This window comes from Sorex araneus, chromosome 2 (assembly GCF_027595985.1).
Source record: "Sorex araneus isolate mSorAra2 chromosome 2, mSorAra2.pri, whole genome shotgun sequence".
NCBI classification, from domain to species: Eukaryota; Metazoa; Chordata; class Mammalia; order Eulipotyphla; family Soricidae; genus Sorex; species Sorex araneus.
The window spans coordinates 76,568,504-76,584,422 of NC_073303.1; the positions used below are offsets into that span (position 1 = coordinate 76,568,504).

A 15,919-nucleotide genomic window follows, 5' to 3' on the forward strand; every position below is an offset into this window, starting at 1 on the left:
ATAACTTTTCCTCAGGATCTGAGGGAAAGTGTAATTGAAGGTACTGGAGATGAGTTTGTTTGTAGAGGCTGCAGCAGTACATTGAGGAAACGCATGTCTGGATTCTCTATTTAAACCCTTTGGTGACTCCTACTCTCATTTCTAAGTAAAAGCCAAGGTTTTGCAGTTGTCTACAAGCTCCAGAGACCTTGTTGCCTGCCTCCTGCTATTTCTCCATCCTGCACACTGTGCCCTCAGCCAATACTTTGGCCTGGGTCCCCCGTCTCGAACACTTCTGTGTACACCTGCTTGATTCCTTCACTACTTTCAAGCCAGTGCCCAAGTGTGACCTCCGTGACATTTGCCCTGATTGCCCCAGTGTTGCCAGACCTTCACTCCTTCCTATCTCCTTAATGTGCTATATCCCTCCCTTAATGCAATGGCATTTAGAACCTTTTGCAAATTATGTCATTTACTATTTCTGAGATAGCAACATTGATGTTGCTATCTCAGAACTCTCCAGAACGTGAACTTTTGAAGGGTAGGATCTTGTTTTTCATTGTTCCTTTGTGTTGAGAGATGAACACAATGGATGTGGAATATATTAGATACTTCAGTTTCTGCTATATGAACAAATGAGTGAATGAATAATGACCTCTATTTTTCTCTTGCAGACAACTCATAATGAGAGTAAGGATAGCCAGTGAGTAGGAAATGATAAAGAAAGAGCCAGAAAGATAATACAGGGATTAATCCACTGCTTTGCATGCAGCCAACCTTGGTTCAGTTCCAGCATCATGTATGTTCTCCCAAGCATCACCAGGAGTAACTTTAGCACAGAGTCAGGAATAGTCCCTAGGGACCACTGTGTGCCCCCAAAGAAAAAATAATATATGGAGAAGGTTGAAATAGTAAAATAGAATAGAAATAGAATGAATTGGGAACTACCAGGCTGTTTGGGGAAAGGTCCAAAGAGTGTAGAACTAATAAGTCCAGTGACTTTATGGTAGAACTGTTTTCCTCTCTTAACAATTCAGCAGCTCGGGTGGAAAGACAGCATGGTCCAAGGTTGAGGATAGGTGGGACATGGAATAGAATTGAAAGTATGCGGGAGAAATGGAAAGTGAAAGTATGAAGTATAAAAGGAGAGAGGTTCAGTATCCATATTGCAAGTCATAATGCCCAAAAGTAGAGTGAGGAAGAGGGAAATTTTTGCCATAGTGTCAGGGGGAGGGGTACTGGGGACATTGGTGGTGGAAAATATACACTAGTGGAGGGATGCGTGTTCGATCATTCTATGACTGAAACTCAGAATCAAAGCTTTATAACTCTCATGGTGATTCACTTAAAAAAAAGGAGAGAAGTTATGAAAATTAGGCTTTTTCTCCTTTAAATGGGGCCCTCACACAGCAGTGCTGGGGTTCCTGCCTGTTCACCCCTAGAGATGCCCAACCTGTGGTCTGAAGTTCAGCACCTCATGAAGACGCTGTAGAATTAGTGGGTAAAGGAAGCCACTTTTTGGACAGAGAATGTCCTTTTCCTTTTGAGGTTTGGACCACACCTACCAGTGTTCAGGAGAAAGTCCTGTCTCTAGGTTTAGGGGACCATGATGGACTGGAACATACAGAGATGGACAGTAATGTTTGCGAAGAAGTCAGTGCTACTGTGCCTTGTGATGAGGGGATGGAAGGAGCAGAGGGGGTGGCTCATAAGTGGTCTTGAGCTTGACAACTTTAGATCAGAGTGGAGGCCGGAAAAAATGAGAGAAGGTGTTAGGTATTTATATAATCCTAGATGATGTTGGGGCTTGTCGGAGGACAAGTGGGATGCTAGTTTTTTTTTAATCATTTGATGGGGCAGTGTTTAGATGACAGGCTTCTCATAGAAGTAGTAAAGGATTGTTCTTATGAACCATGGAGAAAGGTTTTAGGGAAGAGAGAAGCAAATGAGTTGGAAGAAGCATTTATGAAGACCTGTTTTCAGGTCCTTGTGATTGGAAAGTGAGAAGGTGATCACCCCCAGCTTGAAAAGGACATGCTAGCACAGAGCAGGCTGAAGGTGACGAGGTGGTGGGCAGAGAGACTGGAGTTTAGAGATCTTGTTTTCTTTGGTTGATTGTTCTGTGTCGGACACAGAGGAAAGGATCAGTTGACCTGGAGAACTGGATCAAGGCGGAGGCAGCACAGAGTCTCATGGAAATGTCTTTTTGCTTGTTTTTGTTTGGGAGCCACACCCCTGTGCTGAGGGCTTACTCCTTGCTCCGTACCCAGTGGACCATGTGCAGTGCTGGGGTTTGTACTGGTCAGCCATGTCAAAGGCTAGAGCCTTAGCCCCCAAAACTGTCTCTCTGCCTGTAATGAAGGTGTCTTTTATAATCTCTTTCTCTTCCTTTTCCTCCATACTGGGGAAACTATTAATAGGATTTAGGGTTTATAAGAGAAAGATGAGGCCAAAGTGATCTTTACCTTTGTGATCACTCTTCCATCTTTGCTTATGATGATTTAAAATAACCATCCTGGGGCTGGAGCGATAGCATAGCGGGTAGGGCATTTGCCTTGCAGGCGGTCGACCCAGGTTCTAATCCCAGCATCCCATATGGTCCCCTGAGCACCGCCAGGGGTAATTCCTGAGTGAAGAGCCAGGAGTAACCCCTGTGCATCGCCGGGTGTGACCCAAAAACAAACAAACAAAAAAAACAAAAAAAAAACCATCCTAAATATTCCTGGTGATTTGAAAAAATGACAAAGAGTAAGAAGAAACAGTTATTTTAAATTTGGTAGTAGTTCTCTCTCCTTTCGCAGAAACAACATTGTAAAAATTAAGAATGGAGGCCAGAGCTACAGTACGACAGGTAGGGTGCTTGCCTTACATGTGGCCAACCTGAGTTCAAACCCTGTCACCACATAGGGCCCCAAGTCTGCCAAGAGTGATCCTTGAGTGCAGATCCAGGAGTAAGCCCTGAACGTAGCATGATGTGGCTCCAAAGCAAAATAAAACAAAATTAAGAATGCAGTAAGCTCACTTCTTTCCAGAGACCTTCCCAGGTATTATGATATGAACATTTGGTGGGGAGGAATTTTTGGTTTTCCAAGGCTTGTGGTTGAATGGAAAATTGCTATTAATTTTAAATTGCAGCTTATTGTGTTTTTAAATATATAGCTCATGTTTACCACTGAAAATCAAGATTTTTTTTGTTAAATGTTAAGAACAGTTAAGATTGAAAAGTAGTATTTTTAGGGATTATGAAATATCTTTTCTTTCTACTCTTGCCATTTCCATGACACCTAACTTTGTTATTAATTTGTTAATAATATGACAGTTGATGCTATTGATTGTATAAAGTGATGTCTGATGGTATTTTAAATGCTTCTTGAGCAGAAAAAAAAAAGTGAAGTGTGACAAAATATTTATTTTTAAATTGTTCATCAAAAGACACTTTTTCAGGTCTGCTTCATTGTTTTGTCAGTCTTGCATTGAGCAATTTTCTCTGCCAACAATTGTAGGCGCTGAAAATATAACCCTGAATAGTAGATGAGATTTAAAAAAAATACTTTTCAAGGACTTTTTGTTCTATGGAAACAGATAATAAATTGGAATGTGTTCAGTGTTAATGGACATAAAAAGGCAGTGAAAAGTGCTCTGAAAAACCTAAAGCTAATCCAAGAACAGGGTGAACATGCTCAGAGACGCATCCACTAAGCAGAAATTCTAGTGAAATGAAGGGGTAGGTTTATTTTATTAGCATTTAATGAGAAGGTGAGATGCTAGGAGATATGGTGGCACGTAATTTGTATTTTGAAGGGATCATCTTTTGTCTTTAGAGTGTGGATAGTATCTATACATAGGAAGAACAAGGGTTCCCTGGTTCAGAACAAAGGTCAGTGATACACTATGATCATCGAGAAGTGCCGCCAAGGCAGGAATAGAAGTACCAGTTTAGTCAGAAAAAGTAGAGAAGAGAAGCTGGAGTGATAGCCCAGCAGGTAGGGCATCTACCTTATACACAGCCAATCCAGGTTCGAATCCCAACATCCCATATGGTCCCTTGAGCACCACCAGGAGTAATTCCTGAGAGCAGAGCCAGAAGTAACTCCTGTGCATTGCCAGGTGTGACCCAAAAAGCAAAAAAAATGTAGAGAAGAGAATAAAAAGAAGAGAAGAAAGGAGGATGAGTGGCCTGCCTGTCATTCTCTTGTAGCCACGATGTGGATGACTGGGACATAGTGATAGTTGGGAGGAAGTGAATTGTCAGATTTAGGAATGATTTTGAAGGGAGAGCTGATTGAACTTCAGGTAAAATGGTTGGAGGAAAAGAAGGACTCAGAACTTCCCTGATCTGATTGTCAGGCAGAATGATGTTGACAGTAGTGAGAGGGAGCCTGGGGGAGGGATAACTGAGGCCTTTGCTCATTTTAAGATTTCTTAACTGGACCTTCCCAGTGGATTCTGAATGGTGAATATTATTTAGCTTGAGTTTTTCTCTCCCATTTAACAACAAAATTTGGGGATCTTCTATAACTTCCATGTTACAAGTAGAAGAAAGAGTAGAATCTGAAGGATTAATGTGCTATAACAGATACGGGGGAATTTATTATCCATATAATCCCAAGGCTCTGGAGAATATGTAATTTGGAGTTTATGGATGGTAAAATAATCACTTTATATTTCTTGATAAATATGTGGAAGCAATTTTTTTGGCTTCAGGTAATACTATTACTATACTATTGAAGTGAATCTGAGGACTGAGGTTGTTGTTTTCAAAGCTATAGATGATTTAGGCAAGTAAGAAAAATAGAATTTGAGGCAGAAAATGAAAGATTACTGACTGTAGGCCACGGAGAATTTGCAGGGGTTTGGATTTAGAGAAAGCCTTAAAGAGAGGACATAGCCTCTGGCATTAGGTAATTGGTATTTTCAAGTGTGCAGTATTTGTAGTTAAATAGCATTAAGACACTTGACAGCAATGAGGTTCTTACATGTTTTATAAAGAACTATATTCACTTCAATTTGTATTGGCAAAAGACTGAATCCGGTTTATTTTGTACACTTAAATAGAGTTAAATTATTCTAACCATCCTTCAAGCCATTACAGTTTTTTTTATTTGTTTGTTTTTTAAATATCCTTTGCTTAACTCTTACATGCTCATTGGTCTCATATTGTTTACTTACCTCATGACAAACCACAGCAAGTGTCAAGGAGACAAAGGAGAAGAAGTGGTCCTTGACCCTGAAATCTCATGGCCACAGAGGAAACGAACATCTCTCTAGCCATTATTCACACTTGCAGTAATGCAGGGGGATAGGGCTTTGCTGTCAAAGGGTTCAGCTCTCCAGTAGAGAAAGAAGCATTATCTTAAAGAAAATGTCTAAGTCTCAATAGAGGAGCAATAAGTGTTTGTTAGGTGAGGCTGAGGGTCTGGTATTGAAGACCAAGCAGTGTGAAACTGCTTAGTGTGGACGGGCCGTCCTCAAAAAGACGGAGCTTAAATAATAGTAAACCTGGGAGAATGGAAGCTTAAGTCTCAGAATACGCTGCCAGGGAATTTGGAATTCATGTCATTAGTAAATGCTAGGGCTACTGTGAGCATGCCAGCTAGCTGGACGATGGATGGATGGGAAACATTTCCATTTAAGAAAGGTCCCTGTGGTGGCAGCAGTGAGAGTCGAAGGTGGCTGGCGACTTTCCTGAGTGGAACACAGGGACAGCTGCCAGGATGCTCCCGCCAAAGTGCAGGTGAGGGCGATCAGTTCTAAACAAGGACAGGAGTAGGCAAGGAATGTGCGGGATTAATCAGCTGGCAATTTCTGGACGTAGGAAGGGTGATAATGGGGGGGGGGGGTGTTGGGAATGAGATGGCTATGAGGTTTCTGGTGTCTGTGGAGACAGTATGTTTTGATGCGAAGAGTCGGGAGGATATGGGTTCACATTCCAGTTTGAATAGTTTACCTTTATTTATTTGCTTGGAGATGTTCATAGATTTGTCTTCACTACCTGTTGCATGAAGGTTCCTGTTTGGCAAGCTAATTTTTGTGTCTGGGATGCTATAATCCTAAATTTATATGGTAAAACTATTGAGCATTCCAGGCCCTCCAAACAACTTACTAAATCATTCCAAATAGGAACAGTTTGCTTTTAAGTAGCAGGGCAATCCTGAATTGTATTTGGGGACAAGGAATTCTGCTTTTAAGCATTTTTTTTCTGTACATGTGGTGACTGTCCATCAGGTAAAGTTAAAAATATAGAAGGAAGAGAAATTTTAGGGACAAAGATAATAGGAAAGTGGGAATCTGAGATGAGCGTTTATCATATAAAATGTTATTGTATTTTGTACTTTATATTGATGATCGCATTGGTCTTCATAAGAGTCTGTTGAAGTATAAGTAGTATTTTTGCCATCATGCCAACATTTAGAAGGCTTGACTGAGTGACTAAGACCACATAGAAGAGTTGGAAGTTGAATCTCAGCTGAAATTAAATTTGGATTCCAGAAACTATACTTAATTACCGTGCTCTGTAGTGCCCCCAAACATCTTCCTATATATACATATTACTATGCATCTGATCTAAATCAGACTTTCCACAGTTTACTCTATTCTGGAAAGACCTGGTATCTTATGGTATTCTACTTGTTTGTAAAAAATTTCTGGATGGAAACTACTTTTAAAATATTAAGTTTATGATGTTTTCCTGGGTCGTTAGACAGATTTTGAAACACAGGGATAGAGCTAGGGAGTAATAAACGGAATTCCTGTGACTCTTCTGGTGGCATGAGTTTCCTGATGCTGTCCTTGTGCTTTTAAAATGCTTATTTAAAACTGTGATTAGTCAGGATAGATCTCCTCTGTCCTTGTCCTCTTTTCAGTCTTAGAATAAGGGAGCAGAAAATGGTGTCATTACCATTGACCTGAATGAGTGGTAGTCCTTGTGGTCTGATTGTTCTCTCGCTGGTATTGAACTAATTCTCTCACTGCTGTTTACCTGTGCATTGGTCTCCCCACATGCGACAGCAGAACTTGTCTTAGTGTCTTCACGTGTGCAGTATCTAGCTCAGTGCTGGGACAGAGTCTGGTTCAACATATGTCAGAACACAGGGGGATGTCAGCTCTGTGGACCTGCCATCTCTTAAGTGCATGTTCTGTCTCCTCTCTGCCAACCTCATACACAGATGGTCATAGGCTGGCAGCTTGTAAGAGTAGCATGAATTGGGGCTGGAGTGATAGCGAGGTGGGTAGGGCATTTGCCTTGCACTCGGCTGACCTGGGTTCGATTCCCAGCATCCCATATGGTCCCCTGAGCACTGCCAGGGGTAGTTCCTGAGCGCAGAGCCAGGAGTAACCCCTGTGCATTGCCTGGTGTGATTAAAAAAAAAAAAAGAGAGAGTAGCATGAATCTAGATATATTGTCATTAAATTCAGCCTGTTTTTTCCCAAGGAATGGTGTTACTGATTTTGAGCTTCCTGCCCCAATTTACCACTCTTCTTCCAAACACAGGCTGGAAAACTGCAATTGTGCACATAAGTGTACTGAGGCAATATTATAAAAACATATACAAATTCTTTGTGCATGAAATCTTATGCGGACTTGAAATATGGAACTTCTAAAGACAGTCATTAGTAATGGAAGAAGAAAACATGTATTTAAATTAATTGCAGTCAAGGAATATGCATATTGTTTTTATTAAGTTTTGTTTGGTTTGGGGGCTCTACTCAGCAGTGCTCAAGGATTACTCCTCTCCCAGATTCTTGCTCCGAGTCACTCTTGGTCTTGGAGAACCACATATGGTGGCAGAGATTGGACTCATGTCTCTTGCATACATATTAAGCTGTGTTCTGTCCCAGTAAGGCATTGCTGTCCTCTCCCCCAACCTCAAATATGGCTTTTAGTTTGAAATGAGTTAGAGAAATGTGTATAGAGTGAGAAAACTGTGTGTATAAATAAGTGTGGCAAATATTTGTATATAATGTTTGCAAATGTGCATGGAAAATCTTTATCTGCACTGAAAGAAATTGAGATCTGTGATTTTAAGGCCTTACATTAGCAAGAATAAATTTTTGATTCCCTAGGTCCAAATTAGTATGAATGTTTAATAAAAGTTCTTGCATTTCTGAAATATACTGAATTAAGTATATGTGCTTGAAAAGAAGTCAGGGTTCCCTTGAATGCTAAAGTAAACTTTTTTTATTGTTAAAAAAAAAAGTTATACTTAAACCCAATTTAAGCATATCTAGTAAATAAAAGGCAAATGAGCACTCACCTCAGCACCGGAGGTTGAAAAAGGATTTACTGGCAGCTTGAAAACTGCAGATTATTGGAATGCATATTTTACCAGAATAGCAGTGTCAAATCAATGTTAGGTGACGAGGATCTGTGCTGTTTGCTCGCCTGGGTCTCTTTCTTGGTAATAGAGTCTCAGGTGTATTTTTCCATTGTGCACAGCTAGGCAGGATGTTGTGGGGGTTCTCCCACCCCATCCTCCTCCCTCCCTTCTCACTGTGTCTTTCCAAGTAGGAGCCAGGACTCCTCGGGCTCCACAATTTCTTGGTTTTGCCACTGTAAAACCCACTACTGCATGATGACAGAGATTTATGTGCCTGAGTTGCCTAATGGTTCATTTAAAGTAGATTGTTCCTTTAGGTTGCACTGCGTGATTTACCTTTGTCCTGAGGTAGATTGCTAAGAAATGTCATTTCTGTAGACACCAATGGTCAAATAGGCGCATTTTGCATGGTCAACTCATTGTTCAAACTCGGTTACTATGCTTTGGATTTTGCTTTTGATTCTTGTGTATTGTTTTCTTTTTCCAGCAATCGGGAGCAGTAGTAGCTTCAGCCCTCGACCGGCACACCAGTTTTCCCCACCGCAAATTTATCCTTCCAAGTAAGATATATCTTCTCTTAATCCATAGCTTTTCTACGTAGCATTTTACCTCACTTCAAGTCATGTCTTGTGGCCACATGTTGTAATTTAACTAAAAGTGTGTTTCATAGAGATTTAAATGTATTTACAAATTTAGTTTGAGCATCGTCTACTAGAGTCCTAGAAGTATTTCGTACTTGGTATAGTCTACTTGAAAGTTACACATTAAAGAGACGATCTTAACTGGACTTTGTGATATGGTTGTGAATCGGTTACCTTGCATGTTTCCATCTAATGCATGGGCTTTCTATTTTCTGTCATTTCTGACAAATAGCAGACCATACCCACATATTCTCCCTACCCCTTCCTCACAAACTATGGCTGCATATGGGCAAACACAGTTTACCACAGGAATGCAACAAGCTACAGCGTATGCCACGTACCCACAGCCAGGACAGCCGTATGGAATTTCCTCATATGGTGAGTCATCCCTTTCTGAGTAATGGCTTTGTCTAATGGGTGGCCCCGTTATGTGTGAGTTTCATAGGTGTGGCCCTTTAAGACCACCTCTCCTGGGCTACTTTTGAAAGTGCTACTGCTGTATGTATCAATTCTTAACACGATTTGCTGCTAATGAAGATTACGAGACCCGGGCTACTTATCTTGAAGGCACAGGTAGCAAATAGATCACCTGGTATCTTTGCACCCTTGCTCTCTCCCCAACCCCCGCATTTATTTCTCAACTCTTTATTTGCCATTTGAGCACTTGGCTCTGGCATCCTAAGTATTTTGGTGCATATTTGTGATAAAACTTCTGTGAATAAAGTCTTTTGGGGTAAAGATTCATTTCCTATTTATCAGATGCCGACCTGTGATTAGGGGAGTTCAGACAGAACTCAACAAACCCTTGCTCTAATACCTACTGAGGGCGGCAGCGTGATCAAATGTCAGCATTATCAACCATTAGGAAAAGTGATCTATATATCATGGGGTGAGCTGTGCTGTAAGGAGGCAAATCAGGAAACATTGAAAGCTCACATCCCATTTGTTCTTCCCCACCTGGAGATTATCTTTATCTTGGTGTAATTGAACTCAATTGTTAATAGACTCAGTACCTGCAAATTAAAAATAAATCCAGGAAAACCCCAACGCTTAGTATTTTAAAGCCTTGAAATTTCAAAATTCTCTATCTTCACTTGAATTGCAGCACTTTATTTTTTAATACATTGCTATTTGTTTGAATAAAAAAAATCACTTTATTAAGAAAAAATGAACTTTTTTCAATTGGATAAAAAGCATGTGGAGGTTTGGGAGATAGGCAGAATAAATGTGATTCTTGCACAGAATTATATTTTTGTGATAAATACTCTCACTGTGCATCCTTTTACAAAATTATTTTGTGAGTTTCTTTTATGTAGTATGTTGAAAATAATACTCTATGAGCATTTCATTAATAAATTGCATATCACTTTATTACTGTTCATTCTGTCTAGAGCCCAAATCAAATTAAACATTGATTAATTTCTTACAAAACACAAAGAAATTAAAATGTAACTGATATATTCACCCCTTACAGTTTTATTACAGCTATCAGAACTGAATGCTTGTAGTCTAGGTGTTTTCAAGTCAGACTTTATTATACACAACCTTAAAATGGATTTCCAGAATTACTTTTATAGTTCCATAACTCTTACTCAAAGTATTAGCTGTGTCTAAAATGTATCTGTAATTTACTTTTCAATGATGTGTTTGCTAAAAGAAGAAAGGATCAGTGATTCAAATTGCATAGCTTAAGTTCTCTAATGTAAGTGAAGTCAGTCCCCAATTTATATTCATGACATTTCATTGTAAACTGATCTTTTGAAGGATAAGTGGATTTTTCCTTATAAACAGTACTAAAATCTTGTAGGCCAGCATTCTACCACCTGTCTGCAGGTGTAAAAAGAGTTGAAGGCTACCAGTCCACCACTTGGTAATAGCTGCTGACCCATGGGCCAGGTACAGGAGAAGTGGTGGCCTCAGGTGTAAAAAGTTTAAACAGGGCAAGGCACCATCTCCCTCTCCCACACAACTGTTCTCTCCTTACATTTCCCATACAGCTATGGAAAGAACCTTTTCCAGTTACTGGGCTCTGGGTAGGAATTATTCCAGTTCTAATCTATTACTGCACGTTCCTGTTGTCTGAAAGAGTTATTTCAAAGGGTTGTGATTCATGAGTGTTTGGAGAAAGAATCAGAATAAGAGAGAGGATTTTAGCCTGCTCCGTGGGGGTCAGGAAGGTGGTGCAAGAATGACTTGCTGTGAAAGGCTTTGGTTCTTTAGTGTTCCGTGCTTAGAGAGATCTTCTGGGTATGAATATAGGTCCTTAGCACCTTAGCATTTCTTTTTGGCGGGGGTGGGGGGGTGGGGGGGGAGAGGGCTTGAAGACAAGGATATATACACACAATGCTACTGAGCAAGCAGTATATTTTTCTTGGACCAGTAAATTGAAAAAAATATGTAGATTTCTCCCCAAGTCTTGCTCATGAAAACAGAGTACATTCTTTAGGGTTTACTTTATTTTATTTTATTTTATTTTATTTTATTTTTTGCTTTTGGGCCACACGTTGCTGTGCCTAGAACTTATTTCTGCTCAGAGGCCATTCCTGGGCCTGCTTGGGAGATAGACCATATAAAGTCTCAGGGATTGACCCAGGATTGGACGCATACAGGGCAAGCGTCTAACCCCCACACTCTCTCTGGCCTTTGTTTAGGAGCGTTGATGTGGGCAGTCAAAGTTCAGATGTCCTTAGAGGACTTTCTGCATTGAGCTGTGCCCAATAAATTATAACTCATACTCTATAAGAGAAGATAGGCAAATTGTTTCTTAGTTGGAACAGTTGATCAGTGGGAAAGAAGAGCTCGTCTGTTCTTCATGATCTGCTTGGAATCTACCAGTTGAATTTGTCAGGTTGAGGAAGAAGTCAGAGGTCATTCTGCTTGTGGTCTCTATTTCTTCATAGTTTACCTTATCCTAATCACAAAGTTTTGTGTCCTAAACTGCCAGGGTCCAAACAGAGGTCGTGCAGGGGTAGACTGGAAGCAGATTCTAGAGCCTGAAGTGAGAGCAGGGGGAGTCATTATCAATGAGAATGAGAAAGACCTACATATATATTATTCATTGCTTGACTTGCTTGACACATGTCTGTGTATTATTCATTGCTCTGATTGGTTTCAGAGTTTGCCTTTATGGGGAAACACATTTTAAAAAACATTAAGGCTTAAATGGAGGTTATTATGGGGTTATTTAGAGATACTGGAGGAATTACAGTGTGTTCTCCCCGCCAAGAGTCAGATTTTTCTACTGCTTGAGGAAAGTTACCTAACTTCTTTCTACCGATGAAACTCCCCTAAAATGGAAATAAACAGTGAGACTACTGTGTATTCTAGATCCCAAAGATATCATTTATCTTAAGTGCAAAGTCAAATTATTCAAAAATGTGAATTCCTTTGGCAGAAATTTCCTTCCCAGCCTTCTGTGGAATTAAGGGCAGTTGTTAACATTCATGACTGTCTTTAATTATGATCCTGGCCTGAGCCCTTTGTGATACTTCCAAATCCAGGTCCCGAGGTGAGGGTGTCAGCCCAATTGCTTTGGAAAGTATTTTTGACCACAGATACTTTATTTCTTATTGACATGAGTAAAAAGCAAGTATTCTTTAGGTTACACTTGAAAGAATAATAGTTGAATTAATAATTGAAAACGCAAGGGACAGAACTATCGGTCAACTTTGTTTGTTTACAAATCACTATGGTGTTCTACAAGATTCAGAACTTTAATATTGCATCCTTTTTGTTACTTTCAGGTATAATATGAATATTTGTAACAAATTCCCCCACCCTCCATCCTTGCATTGCTTGTCCAATATTGCTTCTCATCCAATATTGCTTCTCTCTGACTTCAAAGCTTGTTTTCTGCTGAAATCAGCTGAGTTGCACACACAAAAATCAACTACTAGGGGGAAAACGTGGAAAAACAATGCTGTGCAGGTAGAGGGTCTAAATAGTCACTTAAAAAATCTTGATGCCAATCACTATAGAACTCTCAGAATAATATCATGTTTAATTATGACTTTTCATCTTATAAAAGAGATGAACTAAGCAAAGTATTCAAATACAGATATGGTGTCACTGGAGTTAAATTTTTATAGAAAATGGAATTCAGAGAACAAAGAGACAAACATTCAGGTTCACAAAAATCCTGAGTTTAATTATTTTAAATTTAAAAATTAAAATTATGGACCAGAGAGATCATTTGGCGGGTAAGGCTCTTAGCTTGCATGCTGTGCACCCAGGTTCAATCCCTGGCCCTCCATATGGTCCCTCAAGCCCAGTCAGGAGACGACCCTGAGTGGAGAGCTAGGAGTCAGCCCTCAAAACAGCCAGGTGTGGCCCCAAACAAACAAATTCAAGTTATTTGTAGGGTTTTAACTCTAATTCTGCATACTGTTACTAAGATAATCTTGGGGAAGTATTTGTGATGAACAGTTACTGGGAATATTATTGCATATTTACCAGCTTTTGAAAATGGACAGATAGATAAGCTGTCACTAACTGATTTAGGTGCATTGTGGGCAGGCATCAAGACTGAAGGTGGATTGTCACAGTCTCAGTCCCCCGGACAGACAGGATTTCTCAGCTATGGCACAAGCTTTGGCACGCCTCAACCTGGACAGGCACCGTACAGCTACCAGATGCAAGGTCTGTATGTACACTAAGGAGGCTTCCTTTCTTAATCCTGCAGACTGACATTTTCTTTCTTAGAAGAATTTCATGAACTGTATAAGTGGTGAAGGGTTTTGCAAAGGGGAGTGGCTTAGAGCAAGGTTGCTTGATTCTAGTGTGTCCTTTCAGGCCTTAAATGTGCATATTTGTAACATCTAAATATTATATTCATAATAATAGACTAGATAATTCCTAATGTTCTTTTTAAAAAGTTGGAACATTCTTGTAAGGTTCACATTTTCTGCCTTCTTTAAAGTCCATGAGCGAAGAGATTGTAGTGTGGTATATGCTAAAAAATAAAATGAAAAACTTTGGCACTAGTGCAGCCATCCAACATTTCTAAAAGTGCTGTTTTCTCCGTTTTCATTGTCACAACTGTAGAACTAGAATATGCCATTTATATTGACTAAAAGAGTGTGGACTGCTGCTCAAAGATGCTGATTCCCAGAGCCAGGAACTGGATTCAGGTTTAGAAACTAGAGATAAGTCAAACAGAATGGCAGCTGAAAGTTGACATTATAGCTGTTTTCAGGAACACAATAGGCAGGTTATTATCATGTTATTATCATGCAAATGTGTCTGTAAAATGTTGAGAATAATGCTTGCAAAATTAAAGCAATCTAACATCTATTTCTTACCACAGATCAGTTTAAAAATAAATCAGGACTGAAACCAGGAGTTCTTAATGCTTGTGACCAAAGTTTAGTGTCTTCCCAAGATGCAACTATCATTAAGTAGATCCATGTCATTTTGCTTCTGAGGAACTACAAGATCCTCATGTCCTTGACTAGTGATGTAGGAAAGTTTAACCAATGCCTCATCACCTTAGGGACATTTTGAAGGTCAAGAGTCAAACTTTTTTTGCTGTTGTGGGGTTAGTTGGGGCCACACCTGAAGACGTCAGGGCTATTCCAAGCTCTGTGCTCAGGGTTCATTCCCAGCAGTGCTCTGGGACTGTGTGGTGCCAGGGATGGAACAGGGGTCATTTGTACACAAGGCAGAGGGAGAGTACTTGCTGTACTATCTCTCCTACCCTGAGATTCAAACTTTGTGGGAAGTAATGGGGTGGGGAGGGGAAGGAACTACAACATGAAATGACTTAAATAGAATGTATTGACATCATTTTATTCATTAGTTTCAGAGAGGTCACTTAAAATTTATTTCTTATTTTGGGGCCACGGTTGACAATGCTCAGGGTTTACTCCTGTCTCTGAGCTCAGGGATCACTTATAAAGACTTTTGTCTAGAAGAATGACAGAAATATGTAGATGTTGGTTAGAAATGGAGGGGTCTGCACCTTTCTGGTCCCCTAAATAAAGATTTTGTGCAAGGCTGGAGTGATAGTAATGCAGCAGGTAAGGTACTTGCTTTGCATCCATCTGACCAGTGTTCAATACCCAATACCTTATTAGGAAGGAAGGAAGGGAGAGGGAGGGAGGGAGGGAGGGAAGGAAGGAAGGAAGGAAGGAAGGAAGGAAGGAAGGAAGGAAGGAAGGAAGGAAGGAAGGAAGGAAGGAAGGAAGGAAGGAGGGAGGGAGGGAGGGAGGGAGGGAGGGAGGGAGAGAGGGAGGGAAGGAAGGAAGGAAGGAAGGAAGGAAGAGAGGGAGGGAGGGAGGGAGGGAGAAGGAAAAGAAAGAGATCCGTGGCAAGATGAGACATTTCATTTTGAAAACATAACGACTCTCATTCACTGAATTCAGGGAAACAAATTTGGAAATTTGAGTGCTAAATATTTTGGTTGGTTTACTCATGTACTGAGTTCATACTAGTAAGTGGAAGCACTTGGAGGTGAAATTGAGGTACAGAATGCTTTTCTGAGTGTTTTATTGCCCTGAGAATAGCAGTGAGGTAGCTGGACAGTCCTGTCCTGGTGAAGCCAGAAAGTGACAGAATTTGCTGGGATAGGAGGAACTACAGAGAGTCACATGTACCTAACCCTGAGTGCACAGGAAACTCCTCTTTGTTTATTTTCAGCCAGGCTTGCTGCTCTTGCTTGGGGAAGAAAAGGCTGCAAATCTGAACTCCCCTTTTGGATGTAATGTCATTTGTTCTGGTGGGAAACCTGAAGTCCAGACTAGTTGTTAGAGCCTAAATTCGGGCAGAGGTTTGTTTCAGGATTCAGATCTATGTTCTGTGCTTCACTTATCTGGGGCTCAGTGTGAAGCAGCGTCTTAAATTAATCTAATGGGGAACTCACCCTCACTTCCTACAGACCTGCCTGTCTGTTGCTTTGCAATTATATTTTGAATATTTCCACTTATTATTTATTTGATAGCTCAAAGCTGCTTAGCAAAATACAGTTTTTCATTATATAAGAAG

The 15,919-nt window shown here is 40.2% G+C and overlaps 1 protein-coding gene across 10 annotated transcripts in view; it reads left to right on the top strand.

The window, feature by feature from the left end:
- Positions 1 to 15,919, top strand: part of EYA1 (EYA transcriptional coactivator and phosphatase 1) — a 162,717-nt gene that overhangs the window by 31,634 nt on the left and 115,164 nt on the right. For 3 of the 10 annotated variants that reach the window (XR_008628668.1, XM_004602394.2, XM_055129181.1), the window contains 3 exons: positions 8,785 to 8,857; positions 9,171 to 9,316; positions 13,439 to 13,576. Coding sequence is in view for 9 of the 10 variants with exons in the window: in XM_004602394.2 (XP_004602451.1) it covers positions 8,785 to 8,857; positions 9,171 to 9,316; positions 13,439 to 13,576 (357 nt within the window). In the remaining variant the exon portion in view is untranslated. The remainder of the gene's footprint in view (positions 1 to 8,784; positions 8,858 to 9,170; positions 9,317 to 13,438; positions 13,577 to 15,919) is intronic. The other 7 variants (XM_012936060.2, XM_055129182.1, XM_055129186.1 and 4 more) reach the window with 5 other exon arrangements.